At 43.5% G+C, this 25,920-nt stretch overlaps 1 protein-coding gene across 1 annotated transcript; it reads right to left on the reverse strand.

Annotated features, from left to right (window-relative positions):
• Window positions 1-238: 238 nt before the first annotated feature.
• COIL (coilin) lies at window positions 239-24,948 on the reverse strand. The gene is made up of 7 exons (XM_033183597.1): window positions 24,673-24,948; window positions 12,474-13,581; window positions 12,266-12,352; window positions 11,972-12,019; window positions 8,696-8,765; window positions 4,536-4,624; window positions 239-1,194 (listed from the first exon to the last, which is right to left on the reverse strand). Exons 1-7 carry the CDS (start codon window positions 24,915-24,917, stop codon window positions 1,111-1,113), a joined length of 1,731 nt encoding a protein of 576 aa, XP_033039488.1. The 5' UTR covers window positions 24,918-24,948; the 3' UTR covers window positions 239-1,110.
• Between the last annotated feature and the right edge of the window lie 972 nt (window positions 24,949-25,920).

Consider the following 25,920-nt stretch of genomic DNA (forward strand, 5'->3'; position numbering starts at 1 on the left):
CACCACGCCCGGCCAAAACGCACATTTTGAAACATATTCCTGTCATACAAAGGAAAACTGGCCAGCATCTCCACGGGCACAGTGGCTCCCAGATCAGACAAACTCCACTGGACCAAACTCGGCAACATCAGACTCATCAGTCAAAGCAAACCTTCTTGTTACAGAAAATTGTAATCTCACGTTATTGTAAAATAAGACAACAATTTGCAATACTCAACATGATGACTCGGTAGAGGTGTTTAGTTCAATACAATTTTATTTTAAAATGTGTATAGCTGAAGGAGGGATCTGATCTTTTGTTAAATGAAACCAATTTTCACAGTATATATTTGGTCATTTTAGCTTTGTAGTGAATAATAACAGAAAAGGAAGTTTCTGTTAAGATCCTCACTCCAGCACACTCAGCCAGGCGCCTGGCAAGATGACACATTTCCTGGTCTGAAGCTCACAGCCAATCCTCTCACCCAAGTGGAACACCAGTTCTCCTCCAGGCATACGCATACACACACACATCTTATTTTCACTGCTCTACACAGGGCCCTGAGAATCCTTAATTTTAAAGTTGGGAAAAACATGAAAGGATTCCTTAACTCATTGTCTATGACACATCCAACTACCTTTTAACTCTTAACAACTCCAAGTATAAAATACTTGAAATTTACGAGATGCTCCATTTAATGGAACAACTCAAATGCTAAAAAATTAGATCAAGTAACATGCTTTAATATTTTTAAGTGTTACTTAAAACTTATTGAGACAAGATATGCAGCACATTCTTGGTATTATAAACTCCTACCGACGACTGCTACTTGATGGCCAAAAACATTTAAAAAAGAGAAGAAACCATACTGGTATACAACAATGTCTGCAGGGAATGTCATGTTTTACATTTTGTTAGCTGAAATTAAACCTGACAAAAAAAACCAAAGATCTACAAAACCGACACCCATGTCATTTTAAATGATGAGGTAGATTGTTTCCTATGCAGTAAAGTGAAGATAACAAAAATCCACACAACTTCCAAATCCTCTTTAAAAAAAAATAAAAGTTCAGGTTATAGTCACTTTCACAAACAAGACATTCATAAACTCTAAGGTGGAGAGGTCATACTCAGGCAGGTTCTGTACTTGATGTGTTACTTGGAGATTCAATAATCAGTCTTGGGTCAATCAACTCTCTCCAAAATACAGTGATCTGAGGAAAAAGACAAAATCCCCAGTTTAGGCACTTCATTTTGAGGTCATACATGTTTTAGTAAGTTAAAATTTTTAGCCAAGTAAATTTTCCATCAGTGTAGAATGACTGAAGAATGGGAATAATTTGGGTTCCAATAAACTGAGTTCAATTAGGGTCTAGTAACTCTTTAGGCCAGGCGCTGTGGCTCACGCCTGTAATCCCAGCACTTTGGAAGGCTGAGGGGGAGAAACGCTTGAGCCCAGGAGTTCAAGATCAGCCTGGGAAACCTAGTGAGACTCCATCTCTATTTTTTTTTTAATTTAAAAAAAAAAAAAAGAGGCCAGGCACGGTGGCTCATGCCTATAATCCTAGCACTTTGGAAGGCCAAGGCAGGTGGATCAATTCAAGTCAGGAGTTCAAGACCAGCCTGGCCAATATGTGTCTCTGCAAAAATACAAAAATTAGCCAGGTGTGGTGACACATGCCTGTAGTCCCAGCTACTCGGGAGGCTGAGGCAGAAGAATTGCTTGAACCCAGGAGGCAGAGGTTGCAGTGAGCGGAGATCGCACCACTGCACTCCAGCCTGGATGACAGAGTGAAACTCTGTGCTGGGAAAATAAATAAATAAGTAAATAAGTAAATAAATAAATAAATAAATAAATAACTCATTTACTTAGAATGAAGCTAAATTTTACATTAAACATATTTCATCTTTCGTTGATTAACAACAGGGGATGCAGGGGTTGCGGGAGGGAGTAGCTCCCCCAACCCCTCCATTTGATTTGCCCTGTGGACAGGTGGCTTGGAGACCTTCTGGGAACTAGATGTGGTCCAAATGGGTATCACTAGGATGCTGATGTCCTTTTGCAGTGCTCTGTAGTTCTTATCCTAAGCTACTTAAAAACAGGAACTATTATAAACATACGTGTGTAGCAAAGACTTGGAACCAACCCAAATGTCCATCAATGATAGACTGGATAAAGAAAATATGGCACATATACACCATGGAATACTATGCAGACATAAAAAAGGGTGAGTCACGTCCTTTGCAGGGACATTCTCAGCAAACTAACACAGGAACAGAAAACCAAACACCACATGTTCTCAGTCATAAGTGGGAGTTAAATAATGAGAACACACGGACACAGGGAGGGGAACATCACACACCGGGGGCTGTTGGGGGGTGGGGACAAGGGGAGGGATAGCATTAGAAGAAATACCTAATGTAGATGATGGGGATGGGTGCAGCAAACCACCATGGCACATGTATACCTATGTAACAAACCTGCATGTTCTGCATATGTATCCCAGAACTTAAAGTATAATAACAATAAAAAAAGAAAAAAACAAAACAAAAAAAAATGAACTATTTCACGGCCCACCAAGAGAAAGCAAATGCTAAGGCTTGGTCCTATGAATGAATAATGAGGGCCATCTAGTGTCAAAAACGGTAATTACAGGCTTTTTGCTTTTGAGACGGTCTCACCTCTACAGTCCAGGCTGGAATGCAGTGGCATTCAGGACTCACTACAGCTTCGCCCTCTTGGGCTCAAGCGATCCTCCTACCTTGCCCCCACCACCCCCAAACGTGGCTGGGACTACAGGCATGTGTCACCACTCCCAGTTAATCTTTGTATTTTTTGTAGAGATGGGGTCTTGCCATGTTGCCCAGGTTGGTCTTGAACTCCTGGACTCAAGGGATCAGCCCACCTCAGCCTCCCAAAGTGCTGTGATTACAGGCATGAACCACGGTTCCCGGCCTAATTACAGGCTTTCTATTCTACTTCAGGCCTCTGTTAGGGCATAGACAGAAAAGCCTCCAAGGTTTAATTTTCCAATGCAGTTTCCAATTTCAACCAAAAAAAAAATATATATATATATATATAAAAGAAGTACAGGAGACCAGGCCAAATCTGCTGATCCTACTACAAACACTAAAAACGTGTTTCTGGAATAAATCCCTAAAAGTGTCATCTACCTTAAAGACAAGGTAAAACATGTAGTCTGGCTAGGGTTTCTACAAGTTCACACTTCAGAAAAAATGTTTGCAATATTGAAATCTACAGAATAGTATCTATAACATTTCAAGTATAAACACCTTAAAAGAGAGCATTTTCTTTCTTTTTTTTTTTTTTTTCCGCTCTGTTGCCCAGGCTGGAGTGCAGTGGCCGGATCTCAGCTCACTGCAAGCTCCGCCTCCCAGGTTTACTCCATTCTCCTGCCTCAGCCTCCTGAGTAGCTGGGACTACAGGCGCCCGCCACCTCGCCCGGCTAGTTTTTTTTTTTTGTATTTTTTAGTAGAGACGGGGTTTCACCATGTTAGCCAGGATGGTCTCGATCTCCTGACCTCATGATCCGCCCGTCTCGGCCTCCCAAAGTGCTGGGATTACAGGCTTGAGCCACCGCGCCTGGCCAAAAGAGAGCATTTTCTTAAATCTAACTTCTATTTAATGCCACCATAACCTAATGAGCTAGCCACCGCCAGCAATTCTGGTAGGTCTGGCTGCTTAAAAAGGTATAAACCATATACTTCCTAAAATGGCAATTTAAGGATTTAAAGTCAGAGGACGGGATCATCATTTTATGTCACTCTTCAAACTGTTGTGCTATTGTAAGTTGGAACTCTCGGGCCAGGCACGATGGCTCACGCCTGTAATTCCAACACTCTAGAAGGTCTAAGTGGGCAGATCACTTGAGGTCAGCAGTTCGAGACCAGCCTGGCCAACATGGTAAAACCCAGTCTCTACCAAAAATACGAAAATTAGCTGGGCGAGGTGGCAAGCGCCTGTAATTCCAGGCACTCCAGAGGCTGAGGCACGAGAACTGCTTGAACCTGGGAGGCAGAGGTTGCAGTGAGCCAAGATCATGCCACTGCACTTCAGCCTGAGCCACACAGTGACACTCTCTCAAAAAAATAAAAGTTGGAACTGTGGTAACACTTGGGGGACAGTAGTGACTGCAAGGGAACATAACAGAGGGTTCTGGGAGTGGGTGTTATGTTCTATTTCCTGATCTGGGTCTGGTTACATGGGTATGTTCATGTGAAAATTGTTCAAGCCATGTAATTATATGCGCCTCTCTGAATGTATATGCCAATAAAGTTTCTAAATATGCTACCCTTTCCTGCTGGAATCCTTATATAGCTATAATTTTAAACAACTGTACACTCTTAAAGAAAAGTTTGTTATTTGTGCATCTTGTCACACAGGCTCTATGAGGGCCAAGATGGAGCCCTGATTTGGCACTTAGCACTGGTATTGCCACACCATAGATCCCCCCAGGGCCTGTAGTGCAATGTCACCTTCCAAACCACAGAGAGAATGTATGGCCAAGCAATGCAAGAATAGAAGCACACCTACCTTGCTCTCCTGTGTCACAGCGTACTCCACTACCTCGGTTCCATTTTCATTGTGATAAACCAAATCAAATTTCCCAGGTTCTCTCAAGGCTGAAACAAGAAGATAGGGAGAAAAGAGAGTAAGTTAATTCTCAATAGTTAAAAATGTTCCTCTACAGGGAATTTCTATCATTAAGAAAACAGCCACAAACAAACTGTCAATTAATGTGAAGGCTGGGTATGTACAGGAAAGCACGGGGTGCTCAATACGGGGTGCTCACGGGGATCCTGAGAAAAAGCCTGGACCAGGGGACTTCTCAGCCATTTATCAGAGAAAATCTTTCCTTCATAAGCTTGATGAACTGTCATTAGTACTACCAGAACTGAATATGGCACCACAACATAATCCCCAAAAGTAATTAATTTATGTGTTTCAACAAGGGAAGGTAATATGAAATGCTGCTCTGTCCTTAGAAATCACATATGCTTCCTACTACTTGGTAACACAGGCAGTCCCTTTTTTTTTTCTTTTTTTTATAAGACAGAGTCTTGCTTTATCGCCTGTAAATAAAGCTGTAGTGTAGTGGTGCAATCTCAGCTCACTACAAACTCTACCTCCTGGGTTCAAGTGATTCTTGTGCCTCAGCCTCCTGAGTAGCTGGGATTACAGGCATGGCATGCACCACTATACCCAGCTAATTTTCGTATTTTTAGTTGAGACAGGGTTTCACCATGTTGGCCAGGTTGGTCTCAAACTCCTGGCCTCAAGTGATCTGCCCGTCTTGGTCTCCCAAAGCACTGGGATTACAGGCATGAGCCACTGTACCTGGCCTCAGTCCTTGCTTTCTATGGTAGAATGAGATTGGAAAAATGACTGTACAAGCTGAAACCACGCAAAACAATCTTAATAATCAATAGGAAAAATTATTACTGTCTTATGACTTTTAAAAAATTTTGCCAAAACATTAAAAACCTTTACTACATAGGGAAATTAAAAATGAGTAAAGTAAAAACACTGTACTTATGAGTACACTGTAATTACATTAGGAACACTGAGAGCTTTCTTTCTAGGCGTTTTATTTCTCTATAAGAAACTTATCAAGGGGAGTTTGAACAGTGCTTGTGCTCTTGCCCTGTAACTTATGATACAGCGCAAGCATCTTCTCTGTGTTTTGTACAACTGTTGTACTCTTTTCTAAGTTTGAAACTGCTGTCTACATTTTATCCTCTGAACTTCTACTGTCATGGAATAGCTCAAAGAATTTGTTTTTTACTTTGTAAAATCTTTGTTTTTGCTGGTGTCACTTTGGGGACATTTTCATCCTTTTTGCCACGACCACTTTCCTCATTTAAGTCAACAAGTTCACCTCACTGGCAGTGTCAACATTTCCACAGTGAGCTCTTTCTTCTACAGACTCTCCTTAAACTCAGTTTGGATGGCACTTTCAGCATCACCACTTTTATTTCTTTGCTGTGCCTTTATCTTTGTGGGCCTATTCCCTACTTCGATTATAAGTTTTGTAAAATGTCATGCAGTTTTATCAATGAGAGACAAGGAGGCACCACAACTGCATGCTCTGCTCTGTATGTGAACTGAATAACAGATGCACAGTGACCAGTCACTGACGGACTCTGAAAGCACTGACTTGATGGGTCATGGATCGTGACACGTATCTGTTATTTACGTTTTATAGTGATATGTGGACTAAAGAGCTACTGGCAGTACTTTATGCACTTACTCACAGTTAACATACGCAATGTTGCTGGGGGACTGGTATTACTTAACTAAACCATGGTAACTGAAATTTATGTATATCAGAACCACCACATCAAGGACAACTGACATTGCTATTAGAGAACAGATAAATCCATTTCTTTCTTTCTTTTTTGTTTTTGAGACAGGGTCTTGCTCAGTCACTCAGGCTAGAGTGCAGTGACGCAATCATGACTCACTGCAGCCTCCACCTCCTGGGCTCAAGTGATCCTCCCACCTCAGCCTCTCAAGTAGTGAGAACTACAAGCATGCACCACCACATTCAGCTATGTTTTTTTTTTTTTTAGAGACAGAGTCTCACTATGCTGCCCAGGCTGGTCTTGAACTCCTGGGCTCAAGTGATCCTCCCACCTTGGCCTCCAAAGCCATTTCTTGATGCCCTAAAGAAGAAAAACTCTAAGTGGATGTTATCACTATTAATCACCTGGCAAGCACTGATCAGGCTGTATGTGCAGAATTTGACAGTGGACAAACTTTTCTGTCCACCATTCTTAAGAAAGGGGATGTCTATAAATGAAACCTCATCAGAAGAAGGGTAGGAAACTAGTATAAGTTATATATAAACATTTACTTAATATCATAAAGGAACTTTGTTGAAAAACTCTTTGGACTGATTTCTGTCAACTGAATCTTTTATTCAATCCCTTATTTAAAAATAAACAGAAGGCGGGTGTGGTGGTTCACGCCTCTAATCCTAGCACTTTGGGAGGCTGAGGTGGGTGGATCACGAGGTCAGGAGATCGAGACCATCCTGGCTAACACGGTGAAACCCTGTCTCTACTAAAACTACAAAAAATTAGCCAGGCGTGGCGGCAGGCGCCTGTAGTCCCAGCTACTCGGGAGGCTGAGGCAGGAGGATGGTGTGAACCTGGGAGCTGAAGCTCACAGTGAGCCGAGATCGCGCCACTGCACTCCAGCCTGGGTGACAGAGCAAGACTCCGTCTCTAAAATAAACAAACAAACAAACAAACAGAAAACAGGCTGGGCATGGTGGCTCACACCCGTAGTCCCAGCACTTTAGGAGGCCAAGGCGAGTGGATTGTTTGAGGCCAAGAATTCAAGACCAGCCTGGCCAAAATGTCAAAATCCATCTCTACTAAAAATATGAAAATTAGCTGGACATGATGGTGTGTGCCTGTAGTCCCAACTACTCCACAGGCTGAGGCATGAGAATTGCTTGGACCTGGGAGGCAGAGGCTGCAGTGAACCAAGATTGCACCACCGCACTCCAGCCTGGGCGATAGAGTGAGACTCTGTCAAAACACACACACACACACACACACACACACCACACACACAGAGTAAACAATTAATTGCTTTAGGATCTGCTAAAGGAAAAGGGATCTCCCCTGTCCTCTGGCCAGGGACCCCCTATAGTACACTCCAAGTTAAGCTACATATTATAAAAGCGTTTTTATTCCAGGCATTCAGTGCCAGTAACAGGTGGGGTAAATCAGAGATAAAGCCAGTAACTATTTAAAATGATATGTGAAAGTGTATGTATACACACAGTTTAGATATTTTGTTTTGACTTAATATACAAAAGTATATTCATTTTACAATCTTTTGACACAGAGCTGAGTAGGTTTTATGAGTTCACTGAATAGAGCTCTTTCTTTTATAAACCATACCATTGTATTGTCTGCAATTTCCACAATTTACAGTTTTGGTGGTTTATTTTTATTTTTATTCTTCTGAGACTGAGTCTTGCTCTGTCACCCAGGCTAGAGTGCAGTGGTGCGATCTCAGCTCACTGCAACCTCCACCTCCCGGGTTCAAGCCATTCTTCTGCCTCAGCCTTTCCAGTAGGTGGGATTACAGGCACGTGCCATGACGCCTGACTAATTTTTGTATTTTTAGTAGAGACAGGGTTTCACCACGTTGGCCAGGATGGTCTCAAACTCTTGACCTCAAGTGATCCATCACCTTCGGCCTCCCAAAGTGCAGGGATTACAGGCGTGAGCCACCATGCCCAGCCTGGGCTTTTTAAAAATAATGCAAGATTGCAAAAATTTGCAAGACAATCTAAGTGCAGAATCTTCCTCAGTTTTTACAAAATTCCTCCCAATCTTTTATAGCTGACGCACTCATCCATAATTTCATAGCATTTATTGAGTCAGCATTCAACTTAGGCTTCCTAGGAATAACTATTTTTGTAATCAGTTTTCATCAGTTCATCTAAACTTTTATGACATTATATAATTACAGTAATAAGAAGTAGCCCAACAGTTTTGGAATATATCCAACATCTCTGATGAGTCCCCAGCGTTACAGTGTGCTGAAAGAAGTGGGAAGCGCCAGTTATATGGAGGCCAAGGAAGAGAACATCTCCTGCGTGTAAAAGCTATTCATAAACCACTGTAGATAGAAAGAGCCTACATTTTCAAATTCTTTTCTAAAAGACTCACCAGGTAAGGATGAAAGAATTTCTATATCTACTTGCTGGGTCTCTGGATTGTGGCTTAATATTCTTCCTTCCTTTCAAAAATAAAAGTCCAAGTCAAAATCAACATGTAAAACACTGTGAATATACTAGAAACCACTGAATTGTAGACTTTAAAATGGTTAAAATGTTGAATTTTATGTTATGTGAATTTTATCTCAGTTGAAAAATTTAAAAATAAATCCACATATAGAGAAAATAAAAACAAGTAGACTAATAAACCCGTTATGTGAATATACAGAAATATCTTTAGAGGCAAAATAGACACATTTAAATCATAAATGGCAGACACTACCTTAAATAACTCGATGAAAGTAAAGATTACACCAGGGAACCAAAAGTGAGTGAATGCGGGAAAAGGAGGAAAAATCACACCAGGTGGATATATTCAAGTGACCATTGACCATGACAGCATTCATCAGAAGAGACTAGATATATTCTAATGGTGCTGCCTCGGTTCCTGATGCTTTTAGAACCCTTCTAAAATAGTGATCACAACCCCTCAGGAGAAACTAGAAGGCACTTTATCACTGGTAAGATCCCAATTCCCCTTCTCCCAGGTCTCCAGGTGTGGGAGCTGATTTTCTAATGCATCAAGAGGATGCACTGCCCATGCATGTAGGCGATGGAGAGACACATGGTAGCCTCTAGGGGTATATACTGAGAGGCCAAGCAACCAGTTCCTCCTGACTCTATCTAGAATTTCTGAGCACAGTCAACAGTGTTTTTTAGAACCAGACTCAACAGGGAATCAGGAGCTTGGGAGACTACATTTTTGAGTACAGAATTTAACTAATTTAATTTTTGGAGACAAGGTTAATGAAAAAAGCAGATGATCAAGCTAGATAACTGTGTTTGAGGTCAAAGCAAAAAAGTAGAACCAATTTTCATTTTTAAAATGATTGTGAAAGCAATTTCAAAAATCTTCAAAAAATTTTGTCACCTAAAGTAGGCAAATCACCTTCCAACGTTAATAACTATGATGACTAACACCAATTTAATATGCAATTTTTTTTAAGAGTCTCGTTTTGTCACCCAGGCTGGAGTACAGTGCAACGATCTCAGCTCACTGCAACCTCCACCTACCGGGTTCAAGTGATTCTTGTGCCTCAGTCTCCTGAGTAGCTGGGGCTACAGGTGCATGCCACCACGCCAGGCTAATTTTTGTATTTTTAGTAGAGATAGGGTTTTGCCATATTAGCCAGGCTGGTCTCGAACTCCTGACCTCAAGTGATTCACCTACCTTGGCCTCCCAAAGTGCTGGGATTACAGGCGCGAGCCACTGCACCTGGCCGTTAATATGCAATTTTTAAAAATCAGTATCATCTAGAATTACAATTTACAGAGGTTGTGGGATGTATCAATACAATATTCATTTCCATTTCCTCATATATCACACAATTAAATTAGTTATCTATGGTAGGGTGACAAAACACCCTGGTTTGTTCAAGACAGGTCTGTTCATCTTTCCAGCATAACTATTAATAGCACTCCCTTTCACTCACAAGTATCCTCATTTAGGTGATAAATTACACGATCACCTCATCCACAGGAGACACTAAGTGCCTAAGAAGATAAAAACAAAACACCAATGACCTAGAACTAACCCACCAGATCCCTTCATTAACTGATTCTTCCAGCCTGCTTTGGAGGAAAGGTTTTTTTTCCTTTTTTTTTTTTTTTTTTTTCCGAGACAGAGTCTCGATCTGTCATCCAGGCTGAAGTGCAGTGGCGCGATCTCGGCTCACTGCAAGCTCTGCCTCCCGGGGTCATGCCATTCTCCTGCTCTCAGCCTCCCGAGTAGCTGGGACTACAGGCTCCTGCCACCATGCCCCGCTAACTTTTTTGTGTGTATTTTTAGTAAAGACAGGGTTTCACTGTGTTGGCCAGGATGGTCTTGATCTCCTGACCTCGTGATCTGCCCGCCCGGCCTGCCAAAGTGCTGGGATTACAGGCATAAGCCAACACACCCAGCCTTGAGGAAAGGTTTTTATAAAGATTTTAAAAGTCTTCCAAGGCATCAATCCAGATTAAATCAAATTCCCTTGTGTTTTATCTATGTTACTATATTAACATTACCAATTATTACCTTAAAAAATGGTCTTACATTCCATATCGTACATCAAAAAAAGAAAGGATGCACTTTAACAAGATTTTCAACAAAATTCTGGTGGGTGAAAAAGAAACATGTAATTCTATGATCCCACTGAGTTAAGCTTTTATTGAACTATGAAAAACCTCACATGCCAATATAAAGACTCATACAGATATTAAGTAAGTAAATTCCATGGATAATATTTATGAATTACCTGTGGTTAACTGATAATGCAAAAGAAATCATACTAGATCATCATAACCAGAAGTAATTCACAAATATGTAAAATAGATTCCCATGATGAAAATAATCAAATCTTCTTGCCGAGAACCGTTTATTATTTTCTTTCAAAGTTTAGAATCATGAGGGAATGAATACCCAAATAAGCTGGTGTGTCTAAACTAATTAGAAAACAGTAACTAAAAAAATTAAACTGGCTGGGCATGGTGGCTCACACCTGTAATCCCAACACTTTGGGAAGCCAAGATGGGGGGATTGCTTGAGCCCAGGAGTTTGAGACCAACCTGGACAACATAGCAAGATCCCATCTTTATTTAAAAATAAAAAATTAATATTTTTTTTAAAAATAAAAATTAAGCTCATCATTCTCCTACTCTATTCTTCCCAAATATAAGGCAAATAACACTGGGAGACTTCACAGCGATACTATTAAAAAGTTGACATTTCGGGCCGGGCGTGGTGACTCAAGCCTGTAGTCCCAGCACTTTGGGAGGCCGAGACGGGTGGATCACGAGGTCAGGAGATCGAGACCATCCTGGCTAACACGGTGAAACCTCATCTCTACTAAAAAATACAAAAAACTAGCTGGGCGAGGTGGCAGGTGCCTGTAGTCCCAGCTACTTGGGAGGCTGAGGCAGGAGAATGGCATAAACCCAGGAGGCGGAGCTTGCAGTGAGCTGAGATCCGGCCACTGCACTCCAGCCTGGGTGACAGAGCGAGACTCCGTCTCAACAAAAAAACAAAACAAAACAAAAAAGTTGACATTTCAATAATGTTTTTATTTTCTACTTTCTGGCATTTTTATTTAGTAAAAAAACAAATCTGTATTATCCATACAAGTAGTATTAAATATGACTTTAGTTTTATTAATATACTGACAACTTACTTTTAAATAAACATCCTTACCTTGTAGTCAGAGACATCAGGAGAGTAACTGGATGTTAGTTCCAAAAGCTAAAAAAGAAGAAAAAACCCACAAATACATAAGCCCTCTTATCCCCTCACATTCCCACAGCTCCTCCATCATGCCATGCTGGGGTGTCCACCCCCACCAGTCTGGGAGCCCTACCAGGAACCCATGACAACACTGTGGTTCCAGTGGGAAGGGCTTTTACAAACACTTTAAACCTGATTTGTTAAGTAAGTTTATTTGGAAGGGGAATGAACCTTTTTTGCTGTGACCGTTGTTTTGAAATATACCTTAAATGCAATCTTTTCTCCAACTTGAGGGGCAGCTGCTAACAGTGGTAACAGACTATAGTCCTTCTTCTGTGTCTCTACTGGATTCTGAAAAACAGTGTTAATCATGTGACATCATTATTGGTGAGAAAATGTGAACCCATGACATGAACTCCACACACATTCTAAGGGGAAAGGGAGGAGGTAACTTACAAAAAATAATACTTACCTGGATAATAGTAGATGAATTTGTTACCACGTCATTTAATTGCTGTTGCCTCTGGTTGTCAGTGCTTCTATTTACAACACAGGAAACAGGATGCCCTCGTCCTCGACCTCTCCCCCGCATGCCCCGTCCCCTGGCTCCCTTCCAAGAAAAAAGGTTCTCTCCTCTACCCCATCCTCTTCCTAAACTAGCGGGGAGAGACACACTGGGAGAAGGACCAGGAGCCTGGCTGCCACCGTTTGAGCCAGAACGCCTCCATCCAGCAGCACCTGCACTCTGTGATGATGGCCCTGGGCCTGGACAACCTCTTCCTGCAAAAAGGCCTACTGTCTTTAAGAAACCCGCAGCACACTCCGGGGTGCTCGATGACATCAAGCATTGGTCATCTGACTCTGAACTAGAGTCTGAACTAGAAGATGTTGTTCCAGAGGTTTTGCCCTTGCTGGGGTTAAGGCTAAAGCCAGGTTTTGTAGGCAGTTTGTCTGCAGTTGTATTTTTGCTAGAGGGTTCTTCCTTTGATAACTCAGTTGGTAATTTCTCTGAGGAATTTCTGGCTTCCAAAGTGACTTTGCTGGGACCATCACTGATAGATTCATCACAAGACTCAGACTCCGAGGAGGAACTAGGACTCTCTTTTGAGCAAACGCTTACACTAGCTTTCCTTTTGGCTTTAACAAGGCTGTTTCTAGCAGAACCTTTTGGAGAACTACATCTCTGATCGGTCCAGTCTTTTACTGCCTGTACTTTAGGAAACTTGGGATTCTTGGCCTTTTTTTTATATTCACATTTCTCCTTTTTCTTTGGTGATTTTCTTTTGGTCTCTTCATTATCATCACCCACTATGACACAGGCTGCTCTATTTTTTCTCTTGTTTTTTTTGCTGACAGTCTGATCTGTGACAGCTTTTGGTTCCAGATCCAAGACCTTCTCATTATTGTTATTGTTCTCTTGCCTCTTCCAATGCTTCTTTGAATATTTGTAATCTGGTTCAGTTTCTTCATCCTCCTCTAACTGAAATGCCCGCTTCTTTGCTTTTCTAAGAGAAAAATTAGTGTCGCCATTACTGATGACTACAGAATTCTCAGCAACTCCTCTCTCTTCCAATTTAACTCTGTCAACAGAACAAGAGAGAAAGCTAGAGTGAGCAATTTGTAAACACATCTCCAGGACATAGTTATATACTGAGATGACTCTACAAAATGTAACTACCATCAGTCAATGAAAAAATGTCATATCAATTAAAGACAAAAGACTCTTTCTGGCAAAATGGCCCATACAGCATTACTCACAGTCAACTTTCAAATGACTAGTTTTATTTATTGAATAGCTACTGCATCCCAAACATTTTTAATACGTTTTTCTCTAATCTAAACACCAACACAAAGTAGGTATTTTTAATTTTACAGATCGCAAAATTACAGCTCAGACAAGTTACTTGCCCCAAATCTAGAGCTGATAAGTACCAGAAAGGCAATTCAAACTTCAGTTTGTCTAACTTCAAACTCACAATCTTTCTAAGATATGCATGTTACCTACCCTAAAAGGTGATAATGCTGATTATCCATTTTGTTTCAGAATGTGGGTTGCTTTCTTTAACAATATTTTACTCATTTTAATTTAGGTGAATACTAAACAATTTATGTTCTCTGGGGTATTGACAGCCATCTGTACAATTCCATGACACTCTGTGAAGCTTAATTTTATGTATCAATTTGTCTGGGCTATTGGGTGTCCAGATATCTGGTTAAAACGACACTGGCTCTTTCTACACCATCACACTGGTACACACGCATGTCCTGGCTGATGCTCTCAAGAGCATCAACAAAGCTGAAAAGCAAGGTAAATGCCAGGTTCTTATTAGGCCGAGCTCCAAAGTAATTGTCCAGTTTCTTTTTTTCTTTTAGTTTTTTTAATTTTTTTTTTTTTTGAGACAGAGTCCCAACTCTGTCACCCAGGCCAAAGTGCACTGGTGCATTTCTCAGTTCACTACAACCTCTCCCTGCCAGGTTCAAGAGATTCTCGTGCCTCAGCCTCGCAAATAGCTGGGATTACAGGCGCCCACCACTACGCCTCACTAATTTTTGTATTTTTAGTAGAGATGGGGTTTTGCCATGTTGGCCGGGCTGATCTTGAACTCCTGGCCTCAAGTGCCCAAGTGATCCACCTGCCTTGGCCTCCCAAAGTGCTGAGATAACAGGCATGCGACATCACGCCCAGCCCCATCATCCAGTTTCCAACTATAATGATGAAGCATGGTTACACTGGCAAGTCTGAAATCACTGGTGATCACAGAGCTGGGAAAATTGTTGTAAACCTCATAGGCAGGGTAAACAAGTATGGAGTAATCAGCCCCAGATTTGATGTGCAACTCAAAAATCTAGAAAAATGGCAGAATAATCTGCTCCCATCCCACCAGTTTGGTTTCACTGTACTGACAACCTTGGCTGGCATCACAGACCATGAAGAAGCAAGACAAAAACACACAGGAGGAAAAATCCTGAGATTCTTTTTATAAGGATGTAATACATATTTACAAATATATTGCCTCAGTGGGCAAAAAAAATTATGCTGGGAGTACGTGCAAGGCTGTTTCTGGATGAGATTAACATTTAAATTGCTAGACTGAGTAAAGTACATTGCTGTCTCCAATGTGGGTGGGGCTCATCCAACCTGCTGAAGGCCTGAATAGAACAAAAAGACTGAGTAAGGGAGAATTCACTTCTCTGCCTGACTCTTTAAGCTGGGACATCGGTCTTCTCCTGCCTTCAAACTCAAACTTGAACTAGAAATATACCATTGGCTCTCCTTGGTCTATAGCTTACCAACTAAACTTAGGACTTCTCAGCCTCCACAATCCTATAAGCCAATTCCTTACAATAAATCCCATGTCTGTGAGTGAGTATTTGTGTGTGTGTGTGTGTTTCTTACTGGTTATGTTTCTCTGAATAACCCTACTTCATCCAAAATGTCACTATAGGAAAGCAACTTCATTCCTCTATCAACTGGCAACAGTTAATCCCAGAATGTGCAGTCTGATAATGATGGAAGTCTTGAGAGTGTCCTCGATGTTAAAAGCAAATAGTAAGTACTCAAAAATGCCTGTTGGCCAGGCACGGTGGTTCATGCCTGAAATCCCAAAACTTTGGGAGGCTAAGGTGGGAGGGTCGCTTGAGCCCAGGAGTTTTTTTTTTTTTTTTTGAGACGGAGTCTCGCTCTGTCGCCCAGGCTGGAGTGCAGTGGCCGGATCTCAGCTCACTGCAAGCTCTGCCTCCCGGGTTTACACCATTCTCCTGCCTCAGCCTCCGGAGTAGCTGGGACTACAGGCACCAGCCACCTCGCCCGGCTAGCTTTTTGTATTTTTTAGTAGAGACAGGGTTTCACCGTGTGAGCCAGGATGGTCTCGAACTCCTGATCTCGTGATCCGCCCGTCTCGGCCTCCCAAAGTGCTGGGATTACAGGCTTGAGCCACCGCGCCCGGCCTTAGCCCAGGAGTTTAAGACCAGCCTGGGCCACATGGGGAGACCCTGTCTCTACAAAATACAAGCATTAGGCTGGGCGCAGTGGCTCACGCCTGTAATCCCAGCACTTTGGGAGGCTGAGGCGGGTGGATCACGAGGTCAGGAGATCGAGACCATCCTGGCTAATACAGTGAAACCCCGTCTCTACTAAAAATACAAAAAATTAGCCGGGCATAGTGGTGGGCGCCTGTAGTCCCAGCTACTTGGGAGGCTGAGGCAGGAGAATGGCATGAACCCGGGAGGCGGAGCTTGCAGTGAGCCGAAATCGTGCCACTGCACTCCAGCCTGGGCGACAGAGCAAGGTCGCAAAAAAATAAACAAACAATAGGCAGGCAGGTTGGCGCATGCCTGTGGTCCCAGCTACCCGGGGGGCTGAGGTGGCAGGATCACTAGGGCCCAGGAGGTCGAGGCTGCAGTGAGCTGTAATTGCGCCACTGCTGAAAACACAGATTATACTTACAAGGCATTTACATCCAGCTATATATTTCATCAAGTTTTTTTAGTGACCAGGGAAAGACGTAGACAATCATATTTGAAAATGAAGAACAACTGGTGAATGATAGGAGTATATGTTACAAGCATTCTTTAAATTTTTTAAGGCATAGTAATCCTGTGGATTTACCTCAATGTGGTAATTGAAAAAAATCCTCAATTATTTGTCAGAAAACATAACTATACACACACAAATCAAGATAAAATAAAGTAAGAGTTACTGACATCAGCAGTAGGATAAAGAGAGAAATAAAATGCTAAGTGACTAGGGATTTTAAATTACAAAAACACATTCCCCTCTGTTCCCAGCTGGGGACCTTGGCATCTAATAGCAAGGAAATAATTCTTTTTTTTTTTTTTTTTTTGAGACGGAGTCTTGGTCTGTCGCCCGGGCTGGAGTGCAGTGGCCGGATCTCAGCTCACTGCAAGCTCCGCCTCCCGGGTTCACGCCATTCTCCTGCCTCAGCCTCCGGAGTAGCTGGGACTACAGGCGCCCGCCACCTCGCCCGGTTAGTTTTTTGTAGTTTTAGTAGAGACGGGGTTTCACCGTGTTAGCCAGGATGGTCTCGATCTCCTGACCTCGTGATCCACCCATCTCGGCCTCCCAAAGTGCTGGGATTACAGGCTTGAGCCACCGCGCCCGGCCCGGAAATAATTCTTAATTTGGCAAAAGTCAGTTTGGTATCCTGTGAATCTAAGAACTACCATGGAAGCCCTACAATATCAGATGTTTTTCTTGACAATTCTGATAAATTTGTTTTTACTTGTAGCAATGATCCAAGCTTCAATTCTGAGATGACCAAATAGGACCAAACTTTCTGTCAAATTCTGAAAATGGTTGCAAGACTCTATTCAGTCACTGTGGTTTATTAAGGGCCTGGAAAACAGCACAAGTAACATCCAGTTGATGAGAACCCCTTCCTTTCCTGGGAGCTGGCAATATCCTCACGCCTTCCAAAGTAGCTCTTAGCATCGTCTCACCCATTCTTAAGACCATGCATTGGCCGGGCGCGGTGGCTCACGCCTGTAATCCCAGCACTTTGGGAGGCTGAGGCGGGTAGATCACGAGGTCAAGAGATCGACACCGGCCTGGCCAACATGGTGAAACCCCGTCTCTACTAAAAATACAAAAATTAGCTGGGCGTGGTGGCACGTGCCTGTAGTCCCAGCTACTCGGGAGGCTGAGGCAGGAGAATCGCTTGAATCCGGGAGGCAGAGGTTGCAGTGAGCCAAGATCATGCCACTGCACTCCAGCCTGGCAACAGAGAGAGACTCCATCTTAAAAAAAAAAAAAAAAAAAAAAAAAGACCATGCCTCTACAGTTATTTGGCTTGAAGGTATGACCTGTGATTGCTGCAGCCCCACTTCCTACTGTTCCCCAAGAGAATGACTTCGGTTTTTAAAATATTAAGATTATAATCAGGTGTCATGGCACATGCCTGTAATCCCAGCTACTCAGGAGGCAGAGGGAAGATCACGTGAACCCAGGAGTCCAAAACTAGCCTGGGCAACACAGTGAGCCCTCATCTGGGAAGAAAAAAAAAAAAAGAAAGAAAATATTAAGATTGAGAGGCAAAATACCATCCAGGGAAAAAGAAATGGTTCTCCTGGGTCTGCTTAGTTACCATTCCTGTCAGGTGCACCTTCCCTGGCAATATTCTCTATTTCTTTACCTGGATCACAAAAAATAGAGTATCCTTTTACAAACAGAAGTGCATGCAATTGTCCTTTCACAAGTAGAAGTGAATTACCTAGGTCACTAGTGACGAAAGAGAGTTGATTCCAAGAAACTTTAAAAACAGATCCTCACTTTTCTTTTTTCGAGATGGAATTTTGCTCTGTCGCTCAGGCCGGAGTGCAGCAGCACAATGTGGGCTCACTGCAACCTCCTCCCCTTGTGTTCAAGCAATTCTCCTGCCTCAGCCTCCCAAGTAAGTAGCTGGGATTACAGGCGCCCGCCACCATGCCCTGCTAACTTTTTGTATTTTTAGTAGAGATGGGGTTTTGCCACATTTGTCAGGCTCGTCTCGAACTCCTGACCTCAGTTGATTCACCCGCCTCGGCCTCCCAAAGTGTTAGCATTAGAGGCTTGAGCCACCGTGCCTGGCCATCCCCACTTTTCATTCTAACTCTCTGCACAGCAAACCGGGTGGTATTATCAAAATGTAAGTCCACCCTTAAAATCTACCATTGAGCTTCTAGGATTCTGTTATGCAGAAAAACTGACATGCCCCCTGTCATGCTGACATGCCATCTGTCAAACCTGATACCCCCTACGCATTGCCTGCCTAGGCCAAAGTGAATGCCTGGGTTCAAATGCTATTTCTGCCACTGTAACTTTTTAAAAAATCACTACCTCAGCCTTTCTCATCTATAAAAATGGGGACAATGACAATAATTATAGTACTCAGTGAATTATTATACAGAGACAGCATGCCTGACTCAGAACAAGTGATATCCAAATGTTAGCTCTAATTTTTATTAACACAATGAATGTTGTTAGTCCTATGATGGCTAAGTTGGTGAATTTTTAAAAGTTGTACAAGTCTGTACAACTTTTCTGGACGCTAATTTGACTGTACTTACCAGTTTTTATATGTACCTTCTCTTAGACCAATGAGTGTCTCTTCTAAGAATAATCCAACTGAATCATTTTCCCAGTACACAAAAATATACAAGAATATTCACGAAAGCACTATGTAGCAAACAGAAAAGAATGATGTACCTCACATACTTTATATACCAAGATAGCCCATGATAGGTGAAAAAGCAAGGTACAGAACAGTATGTTATGATATTTGTATTTTAAAAGTGTAAGTACATATGGTTGCACATGTATAGAAATCTAGCAAGATATGCCCCATACCCCAAACTTAACCAAGGATACTTCTGGAGAGTGAGGTGTGGGAAAAAGTATATTATAAGAGAAGTAGGAAACTTTTTACCTTCGATTATCCAAGGAGCCACTAACTACAGCAATGTGAAATGAGAACTCATCTCTAATATTTTGTTTTGTTTGAGATGGGGTCTTGCACTGCTGCCGAGTCTGGAGTGCAGTGACACAATCATGGCTCACTGCAGCGTCAACTTCCGAGGCTCAAGTGATCCTCCCACCCCAGCCTCCCAAGTAGCTAAGACTATAGGTATCCATCACTGAGCCCGGCTTTATTTTTGTTTTGTTTTTTTTGAGGGGGGGCGGGGTTGGTAGAATAAGGGTCTCCCTATGTTGCCCAGGCTGGTCTCAAACTCCTGGACTCAAGTGATCCTCCCACCTCAATCTCCCAAAGTGCTGGTATCACAGGCATAAGCCAACATGCCTGGCCCATCTCTAATATTTAATCAATGTGTTTTTGTTTTGGTTTTTTTGAGATAAGGTCTCACTGTCGCCCAGGCTGCAGTGCAGTGGCACCATGTCAGCTCACTGAAGCCTTTACTTCCCAGGCTTACACGATCCTCCCACCTCAGCCCCCCAAGCAGCTGGGACTACAGGCATGTGCCACCATGCCTGGCTAATTTTGTTGTATTTTTCTGTAGAGATGGGATTTCACCATGTTGCCCAGGCTGGACTCAAACTCCTGAGCTCAGACAATCTGCCTGCCTCGGCCTCCCAAAGTGCTGGATTATAGGCATGAGCCATGGTGCCCAGCCTTAATTAAGTATTAACTGCCAGAGTTAAAAGGGTCAGAGAGGACAGAATGCACTTTGTTTCCTTACAGAATTGACTCTTCAAAAGGGAGTTCTCAGGCCAGGTACGCGGTTCAGGCCTGTAGTCCCAACACTTTGGGAGGCTGAGGCGGGAGGACTGGTTGAGCCCAGGAGTTTGAGACCAGCCTGGGCAACTTAGTGAGCCCTCTCTACAAAATTAAAAAACTGTACTGGTAGTCCCAGCTACTCGGAAGGCTGAGGCAGGAGGAGCCCTTGAGCTCAGGAGTTCCAGGCTGTATGAGCCAAGGTTGTGCCACTGCACTCCAGCCTGGGCAATGGAGTGAGACCCTGTCTCAAAAAATAAGGGAATCTCTCTGAATCTACTGTAATTCTGAGGCCTGCACGATTAAAAAATAATAATAATTTAAAAAATTAGGCCGGGCGCGGTGGCTCAAGCCTGTAATCCCAGCACTTTGGGAGGCCGAGATGGGCGAATCACGAGGTCGGGAGATCGAAACCATCCTGGCTAACACGGTGAAACCCCGCCTCTACTAAAAAAATACAAAAAAATTAGCTGGGCGAGGTGGCAGGCGCCTGTAGTCCCAGCTACTCTGGAGGCTGAGGCAGGAGAATGGCGTGAACCCGGGAGGCGGAGCTTGCAGTGAGCTGAGATCCGGCCACTGCACTCCAGCCTGGGGGCAGAGCGAGACTCTGTCTCAAAAAAAAAAAAAAAAATTAAAAACCGACAGACACAGTCGCTCACCCCTGTAATCCCAGCACTTTGGGAAGCTGAGGAGGGCAAATCACTTGAGGTCACAAGTTCGAGACCAGCCTGGCCAACACGGTGAAACCCCATCTCTAAAAATACAAAAAAATTAGACTGGCACAATGGCAGGCGCCTGTAAGCCCAGCTACTTGGGAGGCTGAGGCAGGAGAATCACTTGAACCCAGGAGGCAGAGGTTGCAGTGAGCCAAGATTGTGCCACTACACTCCAGCCCGGGCAACAGAGTGAGATTCCATCTCAAGATAGATAGATAGGTAGGTAGATAGATAGATAGATAGATAGATAAAACAAAACAAAAGTAAAAAAACAAATGATAGATAGATAGATAAAACAAAACAAAAATAAAAAAACAAATCTGCCAACACGCTGATCTTGGACTTGTAGTCTCCAAAAGAGTAAGAAATAAATTTCCATTTTTTAAGCCACCCAGTCTGTGGTATTTTGTAATAGCAGCCCCAGCAAACTAACGCAGGGGGCTCCAAGGCAATAGGAGCACCTCCTCCTTCTCCCAGGAGAGTTAGAGGCCACCTTTAGGAACTCACTGTCAGAAACGTGGGGGCAGATGAAGCCAGATTCCTGGGGTTTAAGAGAATGGGCTACGAGGAAACAGCAGTGGAATACAAGTGTGTGGTACATCTAAAGCCTCAAAGGCTGTTCCTCAGGATTCCCACAACCTGGGTCCACTTTTCCTCGTTAGACTTCTCAGTACTGCTTATGATCCCAACAGAATGCTTTAGCTGGTCAGACTCATCTTTTTATCAAGTCCAGCCAGCTTTTGTCTCTACAGCTGTGCTTTGATCATCCAACATTTCCCACCCATTCTTCAAGGTACTGCTCAATTCCCTAACCATTTTGTTCCATGCTGATCTCCCTTTTCTCAACCAGCTTCTGCACTTACCAGTATAACTTGGTCTAACTATTCAGTCTAATTGCCCGTATCACAGAAGGTAATATACAAAAGCATGAAACTCATTATTGGGATCCCAGTCCAACGATATTGGGTACTTTGAGAACAGAGACTATGTTTTCTTCTGTAGCTCTGAAGAAAAGTGAATCTGTTAGGGAAAAACAATGATTGCGGGCATAAAACAACAAAAATAAAGATGAATTTTCCAGATTCATTTTTTCTATAATCTGACCATTTGGCACTGATGCCACTACAGAGGTATTTTTTTGCCACATGCAGCTGTGCATTTGAAGTATTTAGGAAGGATTTGCCTGTCATCGTGTCGTAATTATTACTTATAACAATTTTCATGGTTTGTTTTTGTCATTATTAACTTCATTATGAAGAATGTAATGCCCAGATGATTCATTAAAGTATAATTCTAGTTAGCTAGCACAAGTTATTAACTTATTAGGCAAGGGACAGTTCAGAAAGTAATCTTAATAGGATGGGACACAATCCTTAGAATTGCAATATTTAAATAATCCTTCAATTGCAGAGAGAATAGAGACCTATTTCACAGTCGATAAAAAGGGGGGAAAAACTCTTTGAAATTCGGATTATTTCAAATTGTCATTTGAAACAGTTGAACATTATGCAATAAATCATAACATCCTGATTTGAAGATGCAGTTATTGTTCCAAATTAAATTCCTTGATGTTCTGAAGAAATCTTACAGAATCTGATATGCTCAAGGGTAAGGAATATTCAACAACAAAGGGCCGCAAGAGAAAATAGCCTGGTTCACAACTCTGGAATTAATTCACTGTAGCTGAAGCTTAAAGGGGGTGGGGGGAAGGAAGGCTGGCACAGTGGCTCACACCTGTAATCCCAGTGCTTTGGGAGGCTGAGAAGAGAGGACAGCTTGAGTCCAGGGATTCGAGATCAGCTTGGGTAACATGGCAAAATCCTGTCTCTATAACAAACACAAAAACTAGCCAGGCGTGGTTGCCTGACCTGAAGTCCCAACTACTTAGGAGGCTGAGATGGGAGGTTGCCTGTGCCCAGGAGGTCGAGGCTACAGCAAGCTATGACCGCACCACTGCACTCCAGCCTGGGCATGGGAAACCCAGTCTCTTTGTTTAAAAAAGAAAAGAAAAAAAAAAAAAGCCTGAATAAATCGGTCCAAGACATGCATCCAAACTGGTGATACCATCATCTGACTGTGGCAACTCAACCACATTTCAGCAATTCATACTACAATTGCTCCTGGATACTCACCTCATTATCATTTTTTTTAACTTCCAAAAGCACATTTTTTTTTTTTTTTTTTTTTTTGAGGCGGAGTCTCGCTCTGTCGCCCGGACTGGAGTGCAGTGGCCGGATCTCAGCTCACTGCAAGCTCCGCCTCCCGGGTTTACGCCATTCTCCTGCCTCAGCCTCCCAAGTAGCTGGGACTACAGGCGCCCGCCACCTCGCCCGGCTAGTTTTTGTATTTTTAGTAGAGACGGGGTTTCACTGTGTTAGCCAGGATGGTCTCGATCTCCTGACCTCGTGATCCGCCCGTCTCGGCCTCCCAAAGTGCTGGGATTACAGGCTTGAGCCACCGCGCCCGGCCCCAAAAGCACATTTAAGATTATTTTGTGGTTCCCAATTTACAGCCCAAAAGGACTCAAGACACTTATTTGAGAAAACCCCAAAATATCTGGGTGAGACACAGAATGATACGCCACCAGAAGTCTCAGGGGACACCGGGCACACGAGAACTAAGGCTGGACAACAGCATGTTATGAAGAAAACGCGACGATTCCCCTTTGTCAGCTTGGGTCTCCTGCACCTGACCGTGAAGGCCGCCAAGGGTAAGGCCCGGTCTCCCGCACATTTGCACCATGGACACGGAACACAGTCGCACAGTGCCTAGCTAAACGTGGATGTGCTAAATCAAGGCTGAAAGAAACCCTGGCCCTGCCCTTAGGCATCAGGGTTTTTCCAAGTTTCATTCTCCTGTCATAGAAGCATCCCGGGAAGGTTGCTGTTTACAATGCAGATTCCGGCCAGGCGCAGAGGCTCACGCCTGTTAATTCCAGCACTTTGGAAAGCCGGGAGGATCACTTAAGGTCAGGAGTTCAAGACCAGCCTGGCCAACATGGTGAAACCTGTCTCTACTAAAAATACAACAACAGCAACAAAATTACCCGGCCATGGTGGTGAACGCCTGTAATCCCAGCTACTCGGGAGGCTGAGGTGGGAGGATCGACTGAATCCGGGAGGTGGAGGTTGCAGTGAGCTGAGATCGTGCCACTGCACTTCAGCCTGGGTAACAGAACGAGACTCAGTCTCAAAAATAAAAATAATAGGGGGCAGGGTGGGGTGGCTCACGCCTATAATCCCAGCACTTTGAGAGTCTGAGGCTGGCGGATCACCTGAGGTCAGGAGCTCGAGACCACCTAGACCACTGTGGTGAAACTCCATCTCTACTAAAAATACAAAAATTAGCCGGGTGTGGTGGCGGACGCCTGTAGTCCCAGCTACTCGGGAGGCTGAGGCAGGAAAATTGCTTGAACCCGGGAGGCGGCGGTTGCAGTAAACCGAGATCGCGCCACTGTACTCCAGCCTGGGCGACAAAGCAGGACTCCGTCTCCAATGAATAAATAAACAATAAAATGCAGATTCCTGAGCCCCAAAGTTGACTACACCAATCAGTATCTCCCGGGTTAGCGAACGTGCATTTTTACAGTCCCACCCCTCACACCCTCATCCCCTTCCCCATTCCCCATCCCCTCCACAACCAGGTCTAGCGGCCTCAAGCCCGGGCGTGCGCAGGCGCGTCCCCGTCCCGCCGCCCACCTGGCCGTCGAGCTCCCTGCGCCGCGTACCTGAGGCAATCGTTGTCTCTCACCAAGCGCGCGCTCTCGGCGGGGGGCAGGAGCCCCCCCTCCAGGTAGAGGCCTAGGAGGGCCCCAGAACTGAAGCCGAAGCGCTGGCGGATGAGACTAATGAGATCTGTGACGACTCGGCATCTGTTCAAGTCGACCAGAAGCCAGAAGGCCGTACAGTGCGGGATAGCTGGCGGCGGGTAATCAAATTGAAGCCGTAGCCTAACCGTCTCGGAAGCTGCCATCTTGCTCGGTGCTCAACGGAAGCCGAGAGATACCACGGGGCTACCGAGAGGCGTGCTCGGGCGGCCCGCCCCCCGGAGCCTTTGGCGTGTGCCACCTAGTGGTGAAACGTGGCTACTACAGGCTGCGTCCAGGCGTGAACTCGGAGCGTGGTTGATTTTTTTCATTCAATTTTGTTCACGGCAGCGCTGAGAAAGGGAATAAGTGAAATGCCTTTATTACATTTCTACTGGGCGCTATGTAGGGTCTCCTAATTCAGGCAAGTCTCTGGATAAATAACATTTCTCCTCAGCAGTGGTCTTCTAAAATATTTGCTCATCGACGTAAAAGATTTTTATAAAACAATCGTAACAACACATTTCGCTGACAAAATTTTTCATCATGAGTTGAAAAAGATGTAAGTCCTAGTGTGTTCTCAATGTTGAAATTTTGAAATAAAACTGGTAATCATTCTTCCAAATGTATCCAGTGGAATATAAATACCTTGGCCTTTTAATACCCACCACCAAAGAAAAATGTCCTTGCATTTCTCACCAGATAAGTAAATCAGAATTTACATTATTTCTTATATTTTTTGAACTAGCATTTACATTTCTCCACATACTATATATTTACTCTTTAATTTTCATGACAAAAGTTAGGAATTATAAACTATTATCCTCGTTTAGAGGATTTAAAAAAAACAAGGTTCAGAGAGTTTAAGAAGTAACTAGAGGCCAGGAGCAGTGGCTGACGACTGTAATCCCAGCACTTTGAGAGGCCAAGGTGGGCGGATCACTTGAGACCAGGAGTTTGAGACCACCCTGGCCAAAATGGTGAAACCCCAACTCTACTGAAAATATAAAAATTAGCAGAGTTTGGTGGCATGTGCCTATAATTCCAGCTACTTGGGAGACTGAGGTAGTAGAATCGCTTGAACCCAAGAGGTGGAGGTTGCAGTGAGTCAAGATCGTGCCACTGCACTCCAACCTGGGCAACAGAGCAAGATTCTGTCTTAAAAAAAAA

This window comes from Trachypithecus francoisi, unplaced genomic scaffold (assembly GCF_009764315.1).
Source record: "Trachypithecus francoisi isolate TF-2019V2 unplaced genomic scaffold, Tfra_2.0 Lachesis_group20, whole genome shotgun sequence".
In the NCBI taxonomy this organism is placed as follows: Eukaryota; Metazoa; Chordata; class Mammalia; order Primates; family Cercopithecidae; genus Trachypithecus; species Trachypithecus francoisi.